Genomic DNA, 16,869 nt, shown 5'->3' with positions numbered 1-16,869 from the left:
CATCACGACACACACACACACGCAGACACACTCACACCCACCTCTCAGATCTTTTGTGCTATTCACCAGGTAGACACACTCGTTTTTTGATCTCTGAATGCAATGTCATGGCAACGGGCCTGACTCTCCTCTCTGCCTACCCCCTCACACAACCAATCAGCATTCCTGGGGCCCCGGCAACCACAGCCAATCAGCAATCAGCATTCCTCAGGCCCCGGCAACCACAGCCCATCAGCATTCCGGTGTCCACAGTGACAGGCGCCACGGATGCTCCTCTTCTCCCCTGGTCATCCCTCTCATCCCTCATTCCTCCTCTCTCCTCCTCCTCTCCTCCTTTATCCTCTCTCCTCCTCCTCCTCTCCTCCTCCTCTTCTCTCTTCCTCCTTTCTCCTCCTCCTCTGCTCTCCTTGTCTCTCCTCTCTCCTCCTCTGCTCTCCTTGTCTCTCCTCTCTCCTCCTCTGCTCTCCTTGTGCTCTCCTTGTCTCTCCTCTCTCCTCCTCTGCTCTCCTTGTCTCTCCTCCTCTTCTCTCCTCTCCTCCTCTGCTCTCCTTGTCTCTCCTCCTCTTCTCTCCATTGGAGTGGTCAGTCATACATGTTACATTTCAACAGGAAAACACTGTGTAAAAACACTGGTATCACAACAACACATTGATTCCATGAAATGTCTTATGTCAAGAAGGGATGAAAATTAAAATGTGCACTACATTTTTGAATAAGGATTGTTTACAACGGTACACTTGCTAACATATCTCCAAAAGTGTAATCTATGTGCTTACCTAACTGAGCCCATTGATCAGTAACCACAACAATTTTGGACACCCTCTCATCCTCGTTACTGCAGACACTAAGGTAGGGATCACCTTGAAAATACTGAAGCCGCAGCAGGAAAGCGCAACACAATTGGCATTACGTTCTGCAAGATAACGAAGTTCAATTACGTTCTCATCACCAGTGCCGTCTCATCACCATCACCAGAACAGAGACTATGAGCTCAGAACAGGGACTATACTGAGAGCTGTGTTCTATTCCCATCCTGAGAGCTGTGTTCTATTCTATAGTTAGATTACATCATTTTTTGTCTTTCAAGAAGTTGTTTTAGGATTGACCATGACACAAACTATGCAATCAAAGAACCATAAATTGGGGAAATTGTCTCCAGCTTATGTAAGATCATCATTGTTCGTGTCACGTGTCGTCATAGTGCCAGTGTCAACATGGGTGTCGTAGGAGACTTTTGGTCGCGGTGTCGTGAAACATCACAGACAATAAATCACTGGTCGTGGAATATGTCACATAACGACACCTCCCTCGGCGTCGTTCCTGACCTTTCATATTTGGGCATAACGCTGGAAATTTATCGGCCTACGACAAAGTCGTGGCAAAATCGGGCTGAAATCATGTAATCTGACCCAGCCATAAGAGGGTCCAAATGTATGCTGTTACAAAATAATAAATGAATTAATCACAACATATTTATTATGTACCATATTTCATCATATTTATTACAAACAAAGTAACTTACATCAACAACAGTGGACACCATCTGACTCTACAATAAGCTCCAATGTGGTAAAAAGATGTCATTCTTCTGTAACAACTCAAATGAAACAGCACAGTGATTGTGTGTGAGTGTGTGTGTGTGGTAAAAAGACGTCATTCTTCTGTAACAACTCAAATGAAGCACAGTGATTGTGTGTGTGTGTGTGTGTGGTAAAAAGACGTCATTCTTCTGTAACAACTCAAATGAAGCACAGTGATTGTCTGCATCTGCTGGATAAGACGTCTGCCTGCACGCACCACGGAGAACACATGCTTATGTTGTGCTGTGTGTGTGTGTATGTGTGGGTCTGTGCGTCCGCTGGATAAGGTTTCACCTCACTGCAGACACGTCTGCCTGCACGCACCACTGAGGACACATGCTTATGCTGTGCTTACACTGTACATCTCTATAAAAGATATGTGTGTTTGTGAGCAGGGGTTTGTGTATGTGTGTGTGTGTGTGGGTAAGGAGGGGGAGTTGTGTGATTGTGTGGCAAGGGGTTGCGTGTGTTGGCAAGTGTCTAAGTATCTCCTGCAGGTGTGTGTGCGTGTGTGTGGTGTGTGTGTGTGTGCGTGCCCAGCTCAGCTCATTCCACTCCTCTGTATTTGGTGAAGAGGTTGTACAGGATCCTCAGAGTGGACTTGAGATCACAGTTGACAATGTCTGCAACAGAGAGAGAGAGAAAAAACACAGAAAATGTATTAATTTTCAAGAACACAGGGAAATGATGGTGTGTGTGTGTATGTGAGTGAATGAGTGAGTGTGTGTGTGAGTGTGTACTGACCCTCTGGGCGGGGTTTTGGCCTCTCTAGGCCACCATCCTGCATGAGCTCAAAAGAGAAGGACACGTTGTGTACCTGCAAAAACACACACACACACACACACACACACATGTAAAAAAAAAAATGCACATCTGTGTGCGTTTCAAGCATTGTTGCATTAACTCCATTGGCCATTAGCACTTCAGCGATCTCTAAACAGATGTGGTATCAAAATGTGAAGTAGTCAGGGCAACATTACTGCAAATATGCCAACAGACTATTTCTATAAAATACAACTTCTATTCCATATCCGTACCCACAACATTAGCCTTTGTGTAAAGAAATAGGCTATAGCCTACATTTGAACACTTTGACAATAATGAGAATTTGAGCAAAATATACTGTTTTTATCAATTAACAAAGTGCTGGTGCTGACTACGCTTAATAAACTGCATTGTGGAAATATAAAGTTTGTGATTCAGTGCAGTCTAAGTGTAAAGGCAATTGTGGCTATTTAAAACGTATTCTGTAATATTACCGGACATTTTGTCCAGCCAAAAAAAACTCTAGCGTAACCTCTGGCCCAATCAGGAGGGTGGTGTGTGTGAGTTGTGTCTCTGACCCAATCAGGAGGGTGGTGTGTGTGTGTGTGAGTCGTGTCTCTGGCCCAATCAGGAGGGTGGTGGGTGTGTGTGACCTTGTCTCTGACCTTGTGGTCGAAGTTCTCGGGGGTCAGGAAGAAGTTGTAGAGTGGAATGAAGTAGCCTTCAAGCAGCCCCATCAGTAGAACCAGATACACACCATCGGCAAACTAAACACACACACAGCCCCATCAGTAGAACCAGATCCACACCATCGGCAAACTAAACACACACACACACACACAGCTCTATCAGTAGAACCAGATACACACCATCGGCAAACTAAACACAAACACATACACACACAGACATACACATACTCTCACACACACACAGATACACATACTCACACACACACACACACAAACACACACACACACAGATCAATGTATACATTACCTTCACTCAGGGATATTGTGTGTGTGTGCATGTCTGTGTATGTTAGTCTGCGTTGTGTGTGTGTATGTGTGTGTGTGTGTGTGTGTGTGTGCATGTGTGTGTGTGTGCGTGTGTGTGTGTGTGTGTGTGTGTGTGCATTACCTGCGTCTCCAGTTCAGCCACCTCCAGGTTGAGCTTGTTCAGGTGCTTGTTGACAAAAGTGATGAGAGTCTGAGAGATGGAGAAAGAGATGAGAGAGGGTCAAACTAGAGAGAGAGAGGGGGGAGAGAGAGAGAGGGATAAAGACAGAGAGGGGGGGTAAAGACAGGGAGAGAGAGGGATGAAGACAGAGAGAGAGAGAGAGAGAGAGAGAGAGAGGGAGATAAAGACAGAGAGAGAGAGGGGGATAAAGACAGAGAGGGAGAGAGCGAGAGGGTGATAAAGACAAAGAGATAGAGAGGGATAAAGACAGGGAAAGAGAGAGAGAGGGATAAAGACAGGGAGAGAGATAGAGGGATAAAGACAGGGAAAGAGAGAGAGAGGGATAAAGACAGGGAGAGATAGAGAGGGATAAAGACAGGGAGAGAGAGAGAGGGAGATAAAGACAGAGAGAGAGAGGGGGATAAAGACAGAGAGGGAGAGAGCGAGAGGGTGATAAAGACAAAGAGATAGAGAGGGATAAAGACAGGGAGAGAGAGAGAGAGGGATAAAGACAGGGAGAGAGAGATAGAGGGATAAAGACAGGGAAAGAGAGAGAGAGAGGGATAAAGACAGGAGAGAGAGAGAGAGGGATAAAGACAGGAGAGAGAGAGAGAGGGATAAAGACAGGGAGAGAGAGATAGAGGGATAAAGACAGGGAGAGAGAGAGAGAGGGATAAAGACAGGGAGAGAGAGAGGGATAAAGACAGGGAGAGAGAGAGAGGATAAAGACAGGGAGAGAGAGAGAGAGGGATAAAGACAGGGAGAGAGAGAGGAAGAGAGGGGGGGGGCACCTGCCTTTTTGACCACGTTGAGTTTGTCTGGTGCATGATCAAACAGTGTGTCAAAGGCATCACGCTCTGCAGACACGACACAACACACACAACAGTTATTTACACACACACACACACAGACACACAACAGTTATTTACACACACACACACACACACACACACACAACAGTTATTTACACACACACACACACACAACATTCACTCAAACACAACTGCACACACAACTTTCACACACACACAGACACACACTCACATTCCTACACCATGACCAGCTACCACACCAAACATGATTTTTATTAGCACAACTAACACACATGCACAACATCTACTTATGCACAACACCCACAACACTATTGTGCTACAGTGTACAAAGTGAGTTCTTAACGTAGACCATGTCCACACAAGAGCAGTTGTTGTGAAAACCGTTTTTTATGGTTGTGGCCTTGCCTCCACACAGCCGTGCCATTTTAGGTGACTAAAAACAATATTTTTTCGAAAACGAGTTCCAGGGTGGATTTTTTGGAAAACCCTGGTTTGGCCTTGCTGCGTGAACAGCAAAACACCGTTTCCGATGACGACATAGCCCCACCCCCCCACCCCAGCCCCAGCCATTATATCTGACCCGTAAACCCAACTGCACTCAACCGGACACTCATTCTAGTATTGCCTGGGAATGACATGACCTAACACTCAGTACACATCACCAACGTCACAAACTTGAAATACATACCGTGTCTTCCTGACATGGCCCTGTATGAAGAAGACAAAAGATCTGTGAGGGACTAGTATTTCTGTGTGTGTGTGTGTGTGTGTGTGTGTGTGTGTGTGTGAGTGTGAGTGTGTGTGTGTGTGTGTGAGTGTGTGTGTGAGTGTGTGTGAGTGTGTGTGTGTGTGTGTGTGAGTATGTGTTTATATGTGTGTGTGTGTGTGTGTGTGTGTGTGTGTGTGTGTGTGTAGTGTGTGTGTGTGTGTGTGTGTGTACATGTGTAGAGACTCACTCTGTGTTCCCTGTGATTTCCTCCTGAACCTGTTTGGACTGTAAAATCCCCTCCCGCTTCTAAAGGAGGAGTCACACACACACACACACACATACACACACACACACACACACACATACACACACACACACACACACACACACACACACACACACACACACACACACACACTCCTTGTAATAATCAAATATTACATCCCAAATATGAACAGCTCCTTAAAATCCAGGTACAGTCTGTTGACCTCTGTGTGACCCTGGTGTGTATTAGACAGGTCACCTGCATGTTCAGGTGTGAGGTGTGAGGTGTGAGGTGTGTGTAGAGGGCTTACCTGCACAACCACCACCTGTATGGAGACGTGCTCAGGGAGGCGGATAGGGGCGCGGAAGTGCTGAGACAGCGCCACCAACAGGTGCAGGATGGCAACAACGCTTTTGGCATGAACAGCTAGAGGAACCACAGAGGAGAAGCTCATCTACACACTCATCTAGAGTACACACATCACACACACTCATCTAGAGTACACACATCACACACACACACTCATCTAGAGTACACACATCTACACACTCATCTAGAATACACATATCACACACACTTATCTAGAATACAGACATCACACACACACTCATCTAGAGTACACACATCACACACACTCATCTAGAGTACACACATCACACACACACTCATCTAGAGTACACACATCACACACACTCATCTAGAGTACACACATCACACACACACTCATCTAGAGTACACACATCACACATCTAGAGTACACACATCACACACACTCATCTAGAGTACACACATCACACACACTCATCTACACACTCATCTAGAGTACACACATCACACACACTCATCTAGAGTACACACATCACACACACTCATCTAGAGTACACACATCACACACACTCATCTACACACTCATCTAGAGTACACACATCACACACACTCATCTAGAGTACACACATCTACACACACTCATCTAGAGTACACACATCACACACACTCATCTAGAGTACACACATCACACACACTCATCTAGAGTACACACATCTACAGTACACACATCTACACACTCATCTAGAGTACACACATCACACACACTCATCTACAGTACACACATCTACACACTCATCTAGAGTACACACATCACACACACTCATCTACAGTACACACATCTACACACATCACACACACTCATCTAGAGTACACATATCACACACACTCATCTAGAGTACACACATCACACACACACACATCTAGAGTACACACATCACAGGAAAAAGACACTAGCCTAAAGTAGGAGCTCAAATATTTATAGGAACTGCGCTCAGAGGAACTCTTTAACCCCCAGTTCCATGCTGTCCGAAACAAAAAGCAAAAAGTTCCTACAGAACGTTCTGTCCATCTTACAGGCACACACACACTTTATGGGAAGTCATCTCATATGCCATCAACCCCAGATGAGATAAGAAGACACTTATCTTTCTCTTCTCTGTGCCTGCAAAAATCCAGTCTGACACCGTTAGCCTATCTTAGCATAATTCAATGGCAGTGGGTTAGACCAGTAATCCCATAGCTAATGCCCCAGAGGCTGGGGTGTGCGAGCAGTCTTACAGTCGATGGTCCACTTGATGTTGCGGGAGGAGAGCTTCAGGGTGTGTGTGTGTGTGTGTGTGGTGTGCGAGCAGTCTTACAGTCGATGGTCCATTTGATGTTGCGGGAGGAGAGCTCCAGGGTGTGTGTGTGTGTGTGTGTGTGTGTGCGAGCAGTCTTACAGTCGATGGTCCACTTGATGTTGCGGGTGGAGAGCTTCAGGGTGTCGTTGATTTTCTCCAGAACCGTCTGGAGCTTCTGCTTCTGAGCGATCTCAGACTGAGTCACCTCAGCCACGTTCAGCTTTTCCCCCCTCCAGCTTCTCTACAGGGGAACACACACACACACACACATGCACATGCACACACACACACACATGCACACACACACGCACACATACACACATGCATGCACACACACACGCACACACACACACACATACATAAATACATACACACACTCACCGATATACACACACTCACATACATATAAACACAAACACACACACACATACAGATATCTACATGAGCTTCACACACACACACACTCCTCCTTACCGAAGAGCTTCTGCAGCACCTGTCCATCATAAAGGTCCTCTGCTAGGTCCTTCACAATGATCCTCTCCCCAACCAGCACATCATTTATCCAGTCAATGAGGACCTGATGCACACACACACACACACACACACACACACACACACACAGGGACGCACTCACGCACACACACACACACACACACACACACACACACACACACACACACACACACACACACACACACACACACCAATAAATGGTTTCTTCAATCAGAAGACACAAAAAGCCTTTGCACCTTTTGTTTTTGTAATCAATTTGAGTGCTTAATTTGATTTCAGTTGAGTGCTGAATTTGATTTCAGTGTGGGTTTTAAGAACCAACCCAGCAAAAGGGTTCTTTACAAACACAGTGGTGCCATTGTGTGAACAAGAAACCAGTGACAGAGAGGACCCATGACTTTGGTAGATGAGACACACTCACACGCACACACATGCACACACACAAACGCACACAGCGGCCGGTCAAACCTTCATCAGCTCCTGCAGTTTGGGGTCATTTCTGGAGTTGGGGTCAACCATGGTGCGCACCTCGTTCTCCTCTGGCCAACACACAGGAAAACAGGGTTACAGCATGGTGTGTGTGTGTGTGTGTTGTATATGTGTGTGTGTGTGTGTGTGTGTGTTAAAGCTCATGTAGATGTTTGTGTGTGCACGTGTGTGTGTGTGTGTGTGTATGTTGTAATATTGTATATTGTACTTGAATTTCCCCTGGGGATCAATAAAGTATCTATCTATCTATCTGTATATGCACGTCTGTGTGTGTGTGTGTGTGTGCATGTCTGTGTATGTGTGTGTGTGTGTGTGTATGTGTGTAAAGCTCATGTAGATGTTTGTGTGTGCATGTCTGTGTGTGTGTGTAAAGCTCATGTAGATGTTTGTGTGTGCACGTCTGTGTGTGTGTGTGTGTGTGTGTGTGTGTGTGTGTGTGCACGTGTGTACAGTATGTGTGTGTATATGTGTGTATGTGTGTGTGTACAGGACAGTGTGTGTGTGTGTGTGTGTGTGTGTGTGTGTGTGTGTGTGTGTGTGTGTGTGTGTGTGTGTATACCCAGCATGGTATCCTCAGGGTCCAGCTCAAAGGGGATGGGGCTCAGGGGCAGATTGATGGCGTTCATGCCCTCCTCCTGCAGCTCCGACACTAGGGGGCAGTAGAGAGGGCAGTGGATGAGGGGGACATGGCAGACCATGAGCTCAGTATGCACGACTACACCAAGTGGGACAAGCATCCAACCGAAGCCCTACATGCACAATTCTGCCCATCAATACTTATAGTTCAATCAAAAACACCCAACAATGCATGTAGGGCAGAGTTAGGCCGTTTTCCATTGGCCTTACCTATTCAGAAAATCATTTTAAAATTCTGGATGCACCTGAATGGCAGTCCCGAGAACTCCCTCCATTTTGAGGCACTGAAAACCCAGGAGATGAACCCTGAAAAGAGTTCTCTGAGCCAGCTGGTACTGAAGCTAACTAAATTATTGATTAATTAAATAACAACAACTAATACACATCAAGCTCAGTCTCAGGTCTGTTTCCCAAACATCAATCAGGCTCAGTGACCAAAATCTAGCAGTATAAACAGACAGACACAGGAAAACCTGGCTGCCAAGAGAACAAAGATTATGTGGTCACTACCAGGCAGAGATGGTTGAGACAGAGGAGCACTTCTTTCTACACTGTGAAAAATATGAAAACATAAGTCAGGGATTCTTCCCCAAATTCCAAAGAGATATCCCACATTTTCAAGACTGACAACAATCAAATTGGCAAATTTATCTTGAAATGTGAGGATCTGAGGAACTCAACCTAAAACAAATTTGTGTTTGTGATGTATACACACCTACAAACCACACACACGCACACACACGCACGCACACACACACACACGATTTGATCTCAAATAGGGCTGTGCAATTAATCAAATGAATTAATCAATCATTGAATTATGAATTATAACGATTATTCTGCTGCTGTTTCTTCAGTTAAATTCATTTAAAATTCAACTGAATTAACTGTTTTGAAAATGGGTGATAATTCCAGAATCACAGTAAGTGTTTAATAATCGTGATCTCAATATTGAACAAATGAATCATGATAATGATTTTTGCCATAATCGAGCAGCCCTAATCTGAAGTATCCCTTTGGAATCCTCCCCTATTTACAAACAAACACACACACACACACACAAAACAAACACACACACCGACCACACACACACTTATCTACACTACTCAGGCATTTTGTACCTCCTGAGATGGAGCAATGAAAAGGACTGATTTGAACGCTGTTGTTTGAAAACGCTGTTGGAAATCCGATCTGAAAGCATCTGATGTTTCTCGACTCTCTATGACTCAACTGGATGTCCACTGCTGGCCTACCAGCAGTGAACGCAGCATGGAGGCCGACGTGCGTCGTGCTCAACAAGGAGACCGAAATACCAGCTGTAGTGGCCCTGCTGTCTGCGTCTGCAGTGCAGTGTAAAATACATTATGTAGGTTGTTTTTTACACAGGGTTCCCACGGGTCATGGAATTTCTTGAATATCATGGAATTTTGGAAAGTCTATTCCAGGAAAAGTCATGGAATATCAGGGAATTTTGTTGTAGCAGTTTAAAATCTACTTGCCAAAATACGATAATAGAAATATATTTCCACGCAGGATTGGTTATATTTGGTTATTAGCTTTACTGCTTGTTTGTGGTTAGCTCAATTTTGTTTATTCAGTGCCCATTCATTTTCCACAAAAAAAAAGTAAAAGATTGTTGAACGCGGCTGCTCTGAAATCTTTGGTCAGAATATTGTACGTCATGGAATTTGGCCATTCATTATATTGTACGTCATGGAATTGAATTTTTTTGTCAGGGAAAAGTCATGGAATGTTACATTTCATTTAGAGTGGGAACCCTGTTCCGGAATTGTAAACATGCATCTGGATAGATACAGTCGGTTAAAACTTTCGGAAAGGTTACCGCCCCCCACGAGGGGGAAAGCATGCTAACCTCACACAATGGAAGTCAATGGGCGAACTAGCTAACCGTTAGACTTTATACATTCGTTTTACATTCAGGTGGAGTTCTGCTTGTTTCTGAACACAATAATTTGAAGGAATTGTGTTTACTTAACTGCCCAGTGTATGCTAACAACTTAATTCACCCTCGATTGCCCAATGATGACGACAATTTTTTCTGGAAGCTATATTCAATGGTAGCATCATTAGGTTGCTAACTGGCTAACATTATATCGTCAGTATAACTGGTACACATTACTTGTTAAAACTATTCCCACGGCCATTGTAGGGAATGTGCATTCATGTGAGAATAAATTCAGATGCAACTTAAGAGTATGTGATGTTAAAGCAAAAGGGTTAGCTTGCTAAACCGAAGCTACACAGTCCGCCATTGAAAGTAGTTCTACAATGAGTACACTCTCGAGACAGTTCTGGCCGCTTAACTGAATTAGCAAAATGAGGGAACTTAATGTTACCCTTAACCTCCTTTGACACAGATAACTCTCAGTTGAAATGTGTTTGTGCCGCGAAGTGATGTTTGCTAAAAAGATTTAATATTTGTATAGGTGCTTTCTGTACTCAAGCCGGTGCACCTCCATTAGATTACATGCAATCGAAACGAATGTTTTCCCCCTCGGGGGCTTTTCAGCCACGGTAACCACGGCAACTGGGGGCGGTAACCACGATTATGACTAGTTGCCGACTGTATGTATGGAGAACGCCCCCCCACCCACACACACACACAAATTACCATAGCAACAACCCATTCGACAAATACAAACAGCAACATCCTGTCACAGAAAACACCCTCCCACTGGGACACAGTGTGTGTGTGTGTGTGTGTGTGATGGTGCGTGTACCACCAGTGTACCATCTACACCAGAGGTCAACAAATGGCGGACCGGACCCAGACCATAATAATTTAGATTTTCACGGAAGATTTCAAAGCTGCGCTAAATGTTTTGTAGGTTAGGATAACAGCTTCAGGAACCATCATCTCGCTTGCTGCTACGCAGCCAGTGAAATCTGTGCATTCTGACAAAGTCAAGTCAGTGAGTAAAGTTACTATGTGAAGAGACTCACTGATAGCCTGACAGGGAAAACGAGCGAGGAGAGGAGACGTGACGAGAAACAATCGGATGGATATGTCATTTGGCGATTATATATAAGTTATTTTCAAATCATGGATTGTTCAAAGGGGAGAAAGCTAGACAGCGAGAACAGAGCTTTATATAACGATCAGGGCAATTACCACGCAAAACTGTCACGTCCATAACGTCAACTAAATAGGCCTACAATGGCATTGTGTTGGCGTTATGGGTGTGACAGTTTTGCGCGGAATTGCCCTGGACCGACTCTTAGGCCTATAGGCTACATATTCTGAGATAGGCGATTGTTAAAAGCGCCAATTTGAAGCACCTAGCACCAATTTGAAGCCAGGCCTACCAATTCAACAGTGAACTGAGACCACAGAATATTTACGATTTAATTAAGAGGGCAATATGATTGATCCACCACAATCTTAACACATCCATTCACTGCCCAACAACGTGATGTTCCTTAAAGGTTTCCAGGATTTCGGGTCAACATTAAAAATAGAATTAGAATAATTAGAAATAGAAATAGAATTAAACTTGCTGATTGATGGGTTCAAGAAACCAGCTGTGGAATAAATCCATCCTTGTCTCAGCTCAAATCTTATTAAGTTCACTTTAAGATCTTAAAATAGCCAAGCAGTGTTTCTCCCCAGTTAGGGCCTACTCTTATCTTGCCTTATTTCTCCTCATTTCGAATGTTGCCTTTAGGCTACTAATTTTATTTCACATTAAACATGTGACAACTAGGCTCCATCCATCTATCCATCCAGCCATCCATCCATATCCTATACACGCATGTTAAACATTATGATGCTCCGGACCTTTGCTTGAGGAAATTTTCCGTAACTGGACCTCGCTGAAGTTTAATTGAATACCCCTGATCTACACCATCTACCATCTACACATATGGACACGACTGAAATCTTAAATTCAAACTGTTACAACAATTCTATGCACTACTGTAGGATAATAATGTGCCCATGTCCTACAGTTTGTAGGGGCTATGATCCAACACCACTAGCATGTGTACTAGTACACTGGACTCTTACGAGCAACATCACTAGCATGTGTACAAATACACTGGACTCTTACGAGCAACAAGCTCAGCTTTCAGGACTCGCCAATGTTTATGGTGGACTGTTCAAGGATGCTGATTCTGACTGGATCAGTCTGTTCCCTACACTGTACTGTATGTGACTGTGACTGACTGTGTGTGTGTGTGTGTGTGTGTGTGTGTGTGTGTGTGTGTGTGTGTGTTTCGTCCATTAGGGTCCCAGATGGCAGTGTGTGTGACTGTATGACTTGATTCTCAGACTGCATCTTGAACTAGAGCCTGGGCCTACTGTTTTCCCTGACAGCACGCGCAGTGTTGTGTAGCCTCACCAATTGGCTGACCGCGGCTAGCGGGACGGAACGGAAAAACTGACACTTTTCCTTAAATGGACAAGCAATCCTACGAGAGCTGGAAACATAATTCCTGAGCGCTGGATAGCATCTGCTTACGTAAAACCGTATGCGCGAGTCTGCGTAAAAACACAAACACCGAGACAGAGGAGGAAAATTACATGTTACACTCAAGCAAGAAGCTTAAATGACCAATGTTGATGAAATTAAATATGGGCTTGATTCGGTAACCAGATTCATGAGGCAATCGGACCTAATAAGAGAGAAAATAGCCTATATGGACAAGTTTGTTGTTGAGACAGTAAAATGTGTAGTTCATTAGTTTTGGTCAGTGAGTTCTTGAAGTAGGCTACTAACTTAGAGCTATTCTGCCCATTACTAGAAAAGCAACAGCGCTGATATAACGGGAGACCAGTCTAGGCTACGGACAAAATATGCCATTTCCCTGTAGCTGTGTGGAGTTGCAATGTTTAAATTTGACCGTAAGGCCTAAATAATGGGGGAAGAAAATGTATAGCACTAAATCGCACCTTCTTTCGCTTTCTTTCGTCTGGCCAAAGTTCCCCCAAGTTTTCCGAGGAAAGAGTCATCCTTCTTTCTGGAAGGCGGCGATTTGGGCGTCGGGGCTTTAGACGGAGAAGGAGCTTTCTGCGGTGAGGACGCCATGGTCTTTTACGGCCGTTGGTTTGATGAGGTGATACGTTAGGTTTCTTAGTTGTCTGTAAATGACAAACCCTAAGTAACCCGTGAAGACGCTTGGTTCCTTAACGGGCTGAGATTCCAACCGTTTGCGCCGTAGCCTACAGGGGCGGTTTCGCGTGCTATCTGATACCAGTCTATCCCGGAGGAACTCCTCCCGTTTCCCTTCACGAGAGGGAGGATGTGGAAGCTGTCCCGTTAATTCCGTTACTCCAGAGACCAGAGTTTCACACGACTATTAGCCTACATCCGCTAGATGCAGTGGTGTTTACAACTAAATTTAGTCTAACTGAATATGATTGCCTTACATATTTATAATCACAAGTGCGTATAAAAAGGTAAACAGAAACAGTAGGCTACAAAAGAAAGCATGCAGTAGGCCTAGGCCTACTGTTGAATATGAATATGCACAAATGTGAGAAAATAAGCCACCAGTCCTGGGGAATGAAAATCTTGAGAGGATGAAATGGGCAAAAAACAGCTCTGACCTTTTCAGAGATGTAGAGGTAGACGGAGGTAGGGAGAGAGAGAGAGAGATAGAGGGAGAGAGAGAGTGAAAGAGTGATGGAGAGAGAGAGAGGGAGAGAAAGAGTGATGGAGAGAGAGAGAGGGAGGGAGAGAGATGGAGAGATAGAGATTGAGGGAGAGAGAGTGATGGAGACAGAGAGAGAGAGATAGAGGGAGAGAGAGAGTGATGGAGAGAGAGATAGAGGGAGAGAGAGTGATGGAGAGAGGTAGAAGGTCAGGCACCAGAGAAGCAGGCCTCCACAGGATGGAGTAATTATGGCCTTGGCTCCCTCTAGTGGTGCGTATGCAGTATGGCTCCCTCTAGTGGTGAGTATGCAGTATGGCTCCCTCTAGTGGCGAGTATGCAGTATGGCCTTGCGGTCTGGACACCTCACATCTGGGTGAACCCCTTGATTTGGCTTCTGCTGCTCACGCCTGTTCTTTCTGTTTTTTTCAGACTCATGACACACACACACACACACACACACACACACACACACACACACACACACACACACACAGGTGAGGCACACTTTGACCCCAGAAGATCTCTCTCTCAGTGGCGGTCCGTAGCTGCATTAATCTTCTGCTGGTTTCTCCTCTCTTGCTCTTTTCCTACCTGATGACTTGACCCTTTCTTGTCCTGTGTTTATTTGACACAATTTTTTAACTAGTTCACAATCCAGAACAATAACATGTAGCCTGTACACAATGTAATTAATGAAATGAGCTGTTTTGGAGGCAACTCAAAGTCAAACTTCATTAACTTCACTATCCCGAAGAGGGAAAATTCAGGTGGTGAAGGCGCAGAGACACAAACATTAAACATATAAAAACATACTAATACACAGTTCGTAGTAGGCCTATGACTGACTTGCGTTAGTTACTGATTGCGTTAGTTGTGTGATATTCCCTGGTCGCTCCCCCGGTCCAGTGGGGACTAGGGAGACGTGCTACAGAGGTCAATCCCCGGCCGCCCCTCCTCCTCTCCCTTCTCAACTAAACTGTACTTGTGTGTGTGAGCCCTTGTCAGCAGCAGCACGGGCGCCTGCAAAGTAGCCTATAGAGGACACCACTCCCCCACATGGTGGCATGCCATTGACGTGCACAACTTTTTTTGCGAGCGCTCGTGCCGACCTCGGCACGATGCCACACCAGGGCGCTGCCCGCTTTGCCCTTGCCCAAAACCGCTCCTGATATGTAATATTTGAAAAAGTGCTCAAAAGGGTCTTAAACAGTTAAACCTCTCTTACTATACAGATAAGGACATCTCTCTTATCACTGCTTAAATAATGCTTACATGTAATTTGTACAATTATCACCCAGAAATAAAAAAGTAACATCAGGGTTTGCTTGCTCATAATCATTTGTACTTTATTTATGACTTGTCAGCATCATGTTGAGTAGTGTGTTTTATTCAGAGAGGAAAGAGCAGGAAGCCACTGAAGATGTTGTGATTATCACCATTATCAATGAGCCTGTGGACTGCAGGGAGTCGCATGTTAACTACATCTCCCATCTGTAGCTGCAGAGTAGCACCACTGGACACATAGTTGTGGTTACCATCAGTATCATAGTCTGCTAATTGCATGACCTGCTCTCCATTCTTATACATCTTGATGTACATAGTGCGTGAAGCTAGTCCATCCATGACAGTGAATCTGAAGTAGTAGACTCCCCTGACTGGAGCTGTGAAGAGGCCTGTTGTGCTGCTGTAGGCCTGTCCAACGTTGGTGATGATTCTAGTTAGACCAAGTTCAACTCAGTATTCCCAGACTACCCAGAGCTGCTGAGAATGCCACTTTGGGTTGCTCTATGGTTCTACCCAGAGCTGCTGAGAACGCCACTTTGGGTTGCTCTATGGTTCTACCCAGAGCTGCTGAGAACGCCACTTTGGGTTGCTCTATGGTTCTACCCAGAGCTGCTGAGAATGCCACTTTGGGTTGCTCTGTGATCTCTTTCTCTAGATCTGCTGGTCTGGTCTTCACTGCTGTCAGCTCTGCCTCTTGTTCTGCAGTTTCTATCTTCAGGTTCTCCACCTCAGTCTCACTGGCAGCCAGTCTGGTCTTCAGCAGGGCCATCTCTGTATGTAGAGCATCATTCTCATCCCCCATTGTGTACAGCAGGGATTTGGTGTTCTGTAGTTCATTCTGGGTGACAGTCAGCAGCACTGTCTGCTCCACCACCATGTCTCTGAGTTCCCTGAGCTCAGCAGAGACGTCCAGCTGGGTAGAGACTGCAGCAGCAGCAGCCCCAGTGCTCTGGCTGTGGAGTCTGAGCTCCACACTTGGAGAACAGCAGCACCAGCAGTGGGATGACGACCCTCATCTTCAACACTCTCACAGCACTATCACTAGTAGTAGCAGCAGTAGTAGCTGTTGTGTCTGAGTCTGAGTTTGAGTGTGTGAACACACTCTTTTTATACATTAATTAGATATTATCTGAGTCTGAGTTTGAGTGTGTGAACACACTCTTTTTATACATTAGTTAGAGATTATCTGAGTTTGAGTGTGTGAACACACTCTTTTTATACATTAGTTAGAGATTATCTGAGTCTGAGTTTGAGTCTGTGAACACACTCTTTTTATACATTAGTTGGAGATTATGTAAGAACCTTCGTCACTTTTAGGGGTTAGCTAAAGTCCAGG

At 44.9% G+C, this 16,869-nt stretch overlaps 1 protein-coding gene across 1 annotated transcript; it reads right to left on the bottom strand.

Moving 5' to 3' along the window:
- Window positions 1-1,472: 1,472 nt before the first annotated feature.
- LOC125286929 (alpha-parvin) lies at window positions 1,473-13,889 on the bottom strand. The gene is made up of 13 exons (XM_048232275.1): window positions 13,546-13,889; window positions 8,557-8,646; window positions 7,977-8,047; window positions 7,460-7,572; window positions 7,095-7,225; window positions 5,639-5,754; window positions 5,311-5,369; window positions 5,043-5,062; window positions 4,317-4,378; window positions 3,483-3,551; window positions 3,011-3,112; window positions 2,325-2,397; window positions 1,473-2,203 (listed from the first exon to the last, which is right to left on the bottom strand). Exons 1-13 carry the CDS (start codon window positions 13,679-13,681, stop codon window positions 2,127-2,129), a joined length of 1,119 nt encoding a protein of 372 aa, XP_048088232.1. The 5' UTR covers window positions 13,682-13,889; the 3' UTR covers window positions 1,473-2,126.
- Window positions 13,890-16,869: the final 2,980 nt, after the last annotated feature.

This window comes from Alosa alosa, chromosome 21 (genome assembly GCF_017589495.1).
Source record: "Alosa alosa isolate M-15738 ecotype Scorff River chromosome 21, AALO_Geno_1.1, whole genome shotgun sequence".
In the NCBI taxonomy this organism is placed as follows: domain Eukaryota; kingdom Metazoa; phylum Chordata; class Actinopteri; order Clupeiformes; family Clupeidae; genus Alosa; species Alosa alosa.
This window is presented reverse-complemented; position numbering and strand designations above follow the sequence as displayed.

Excerpts from the sequence above, each read along its gene's own strand:
- LOC125286929 (XM_048232275.1), bottom strand. The coding sequence starts at position 13,681 with ATGGCGTCCTCACCGCAGAAAGCTCCTTCTCCGTCTAAAGCCCCGACG. Across the intron at positions 5,063-5,310 it reads GAAATCACAGGGAACACAGA|GGCCATGTCAGGAAGACACG; the intron begins GTGAGTCTCTAC and ends TTCTTCATACAG. Across the intron at positions 3,552-4,316 it reads AACTCAACGTGGTCAAAAAG|ACTCTCATCACTTTTGTCAA; the intron begins GCAGGTGCCCCC and ends TCCATCTCTCAG.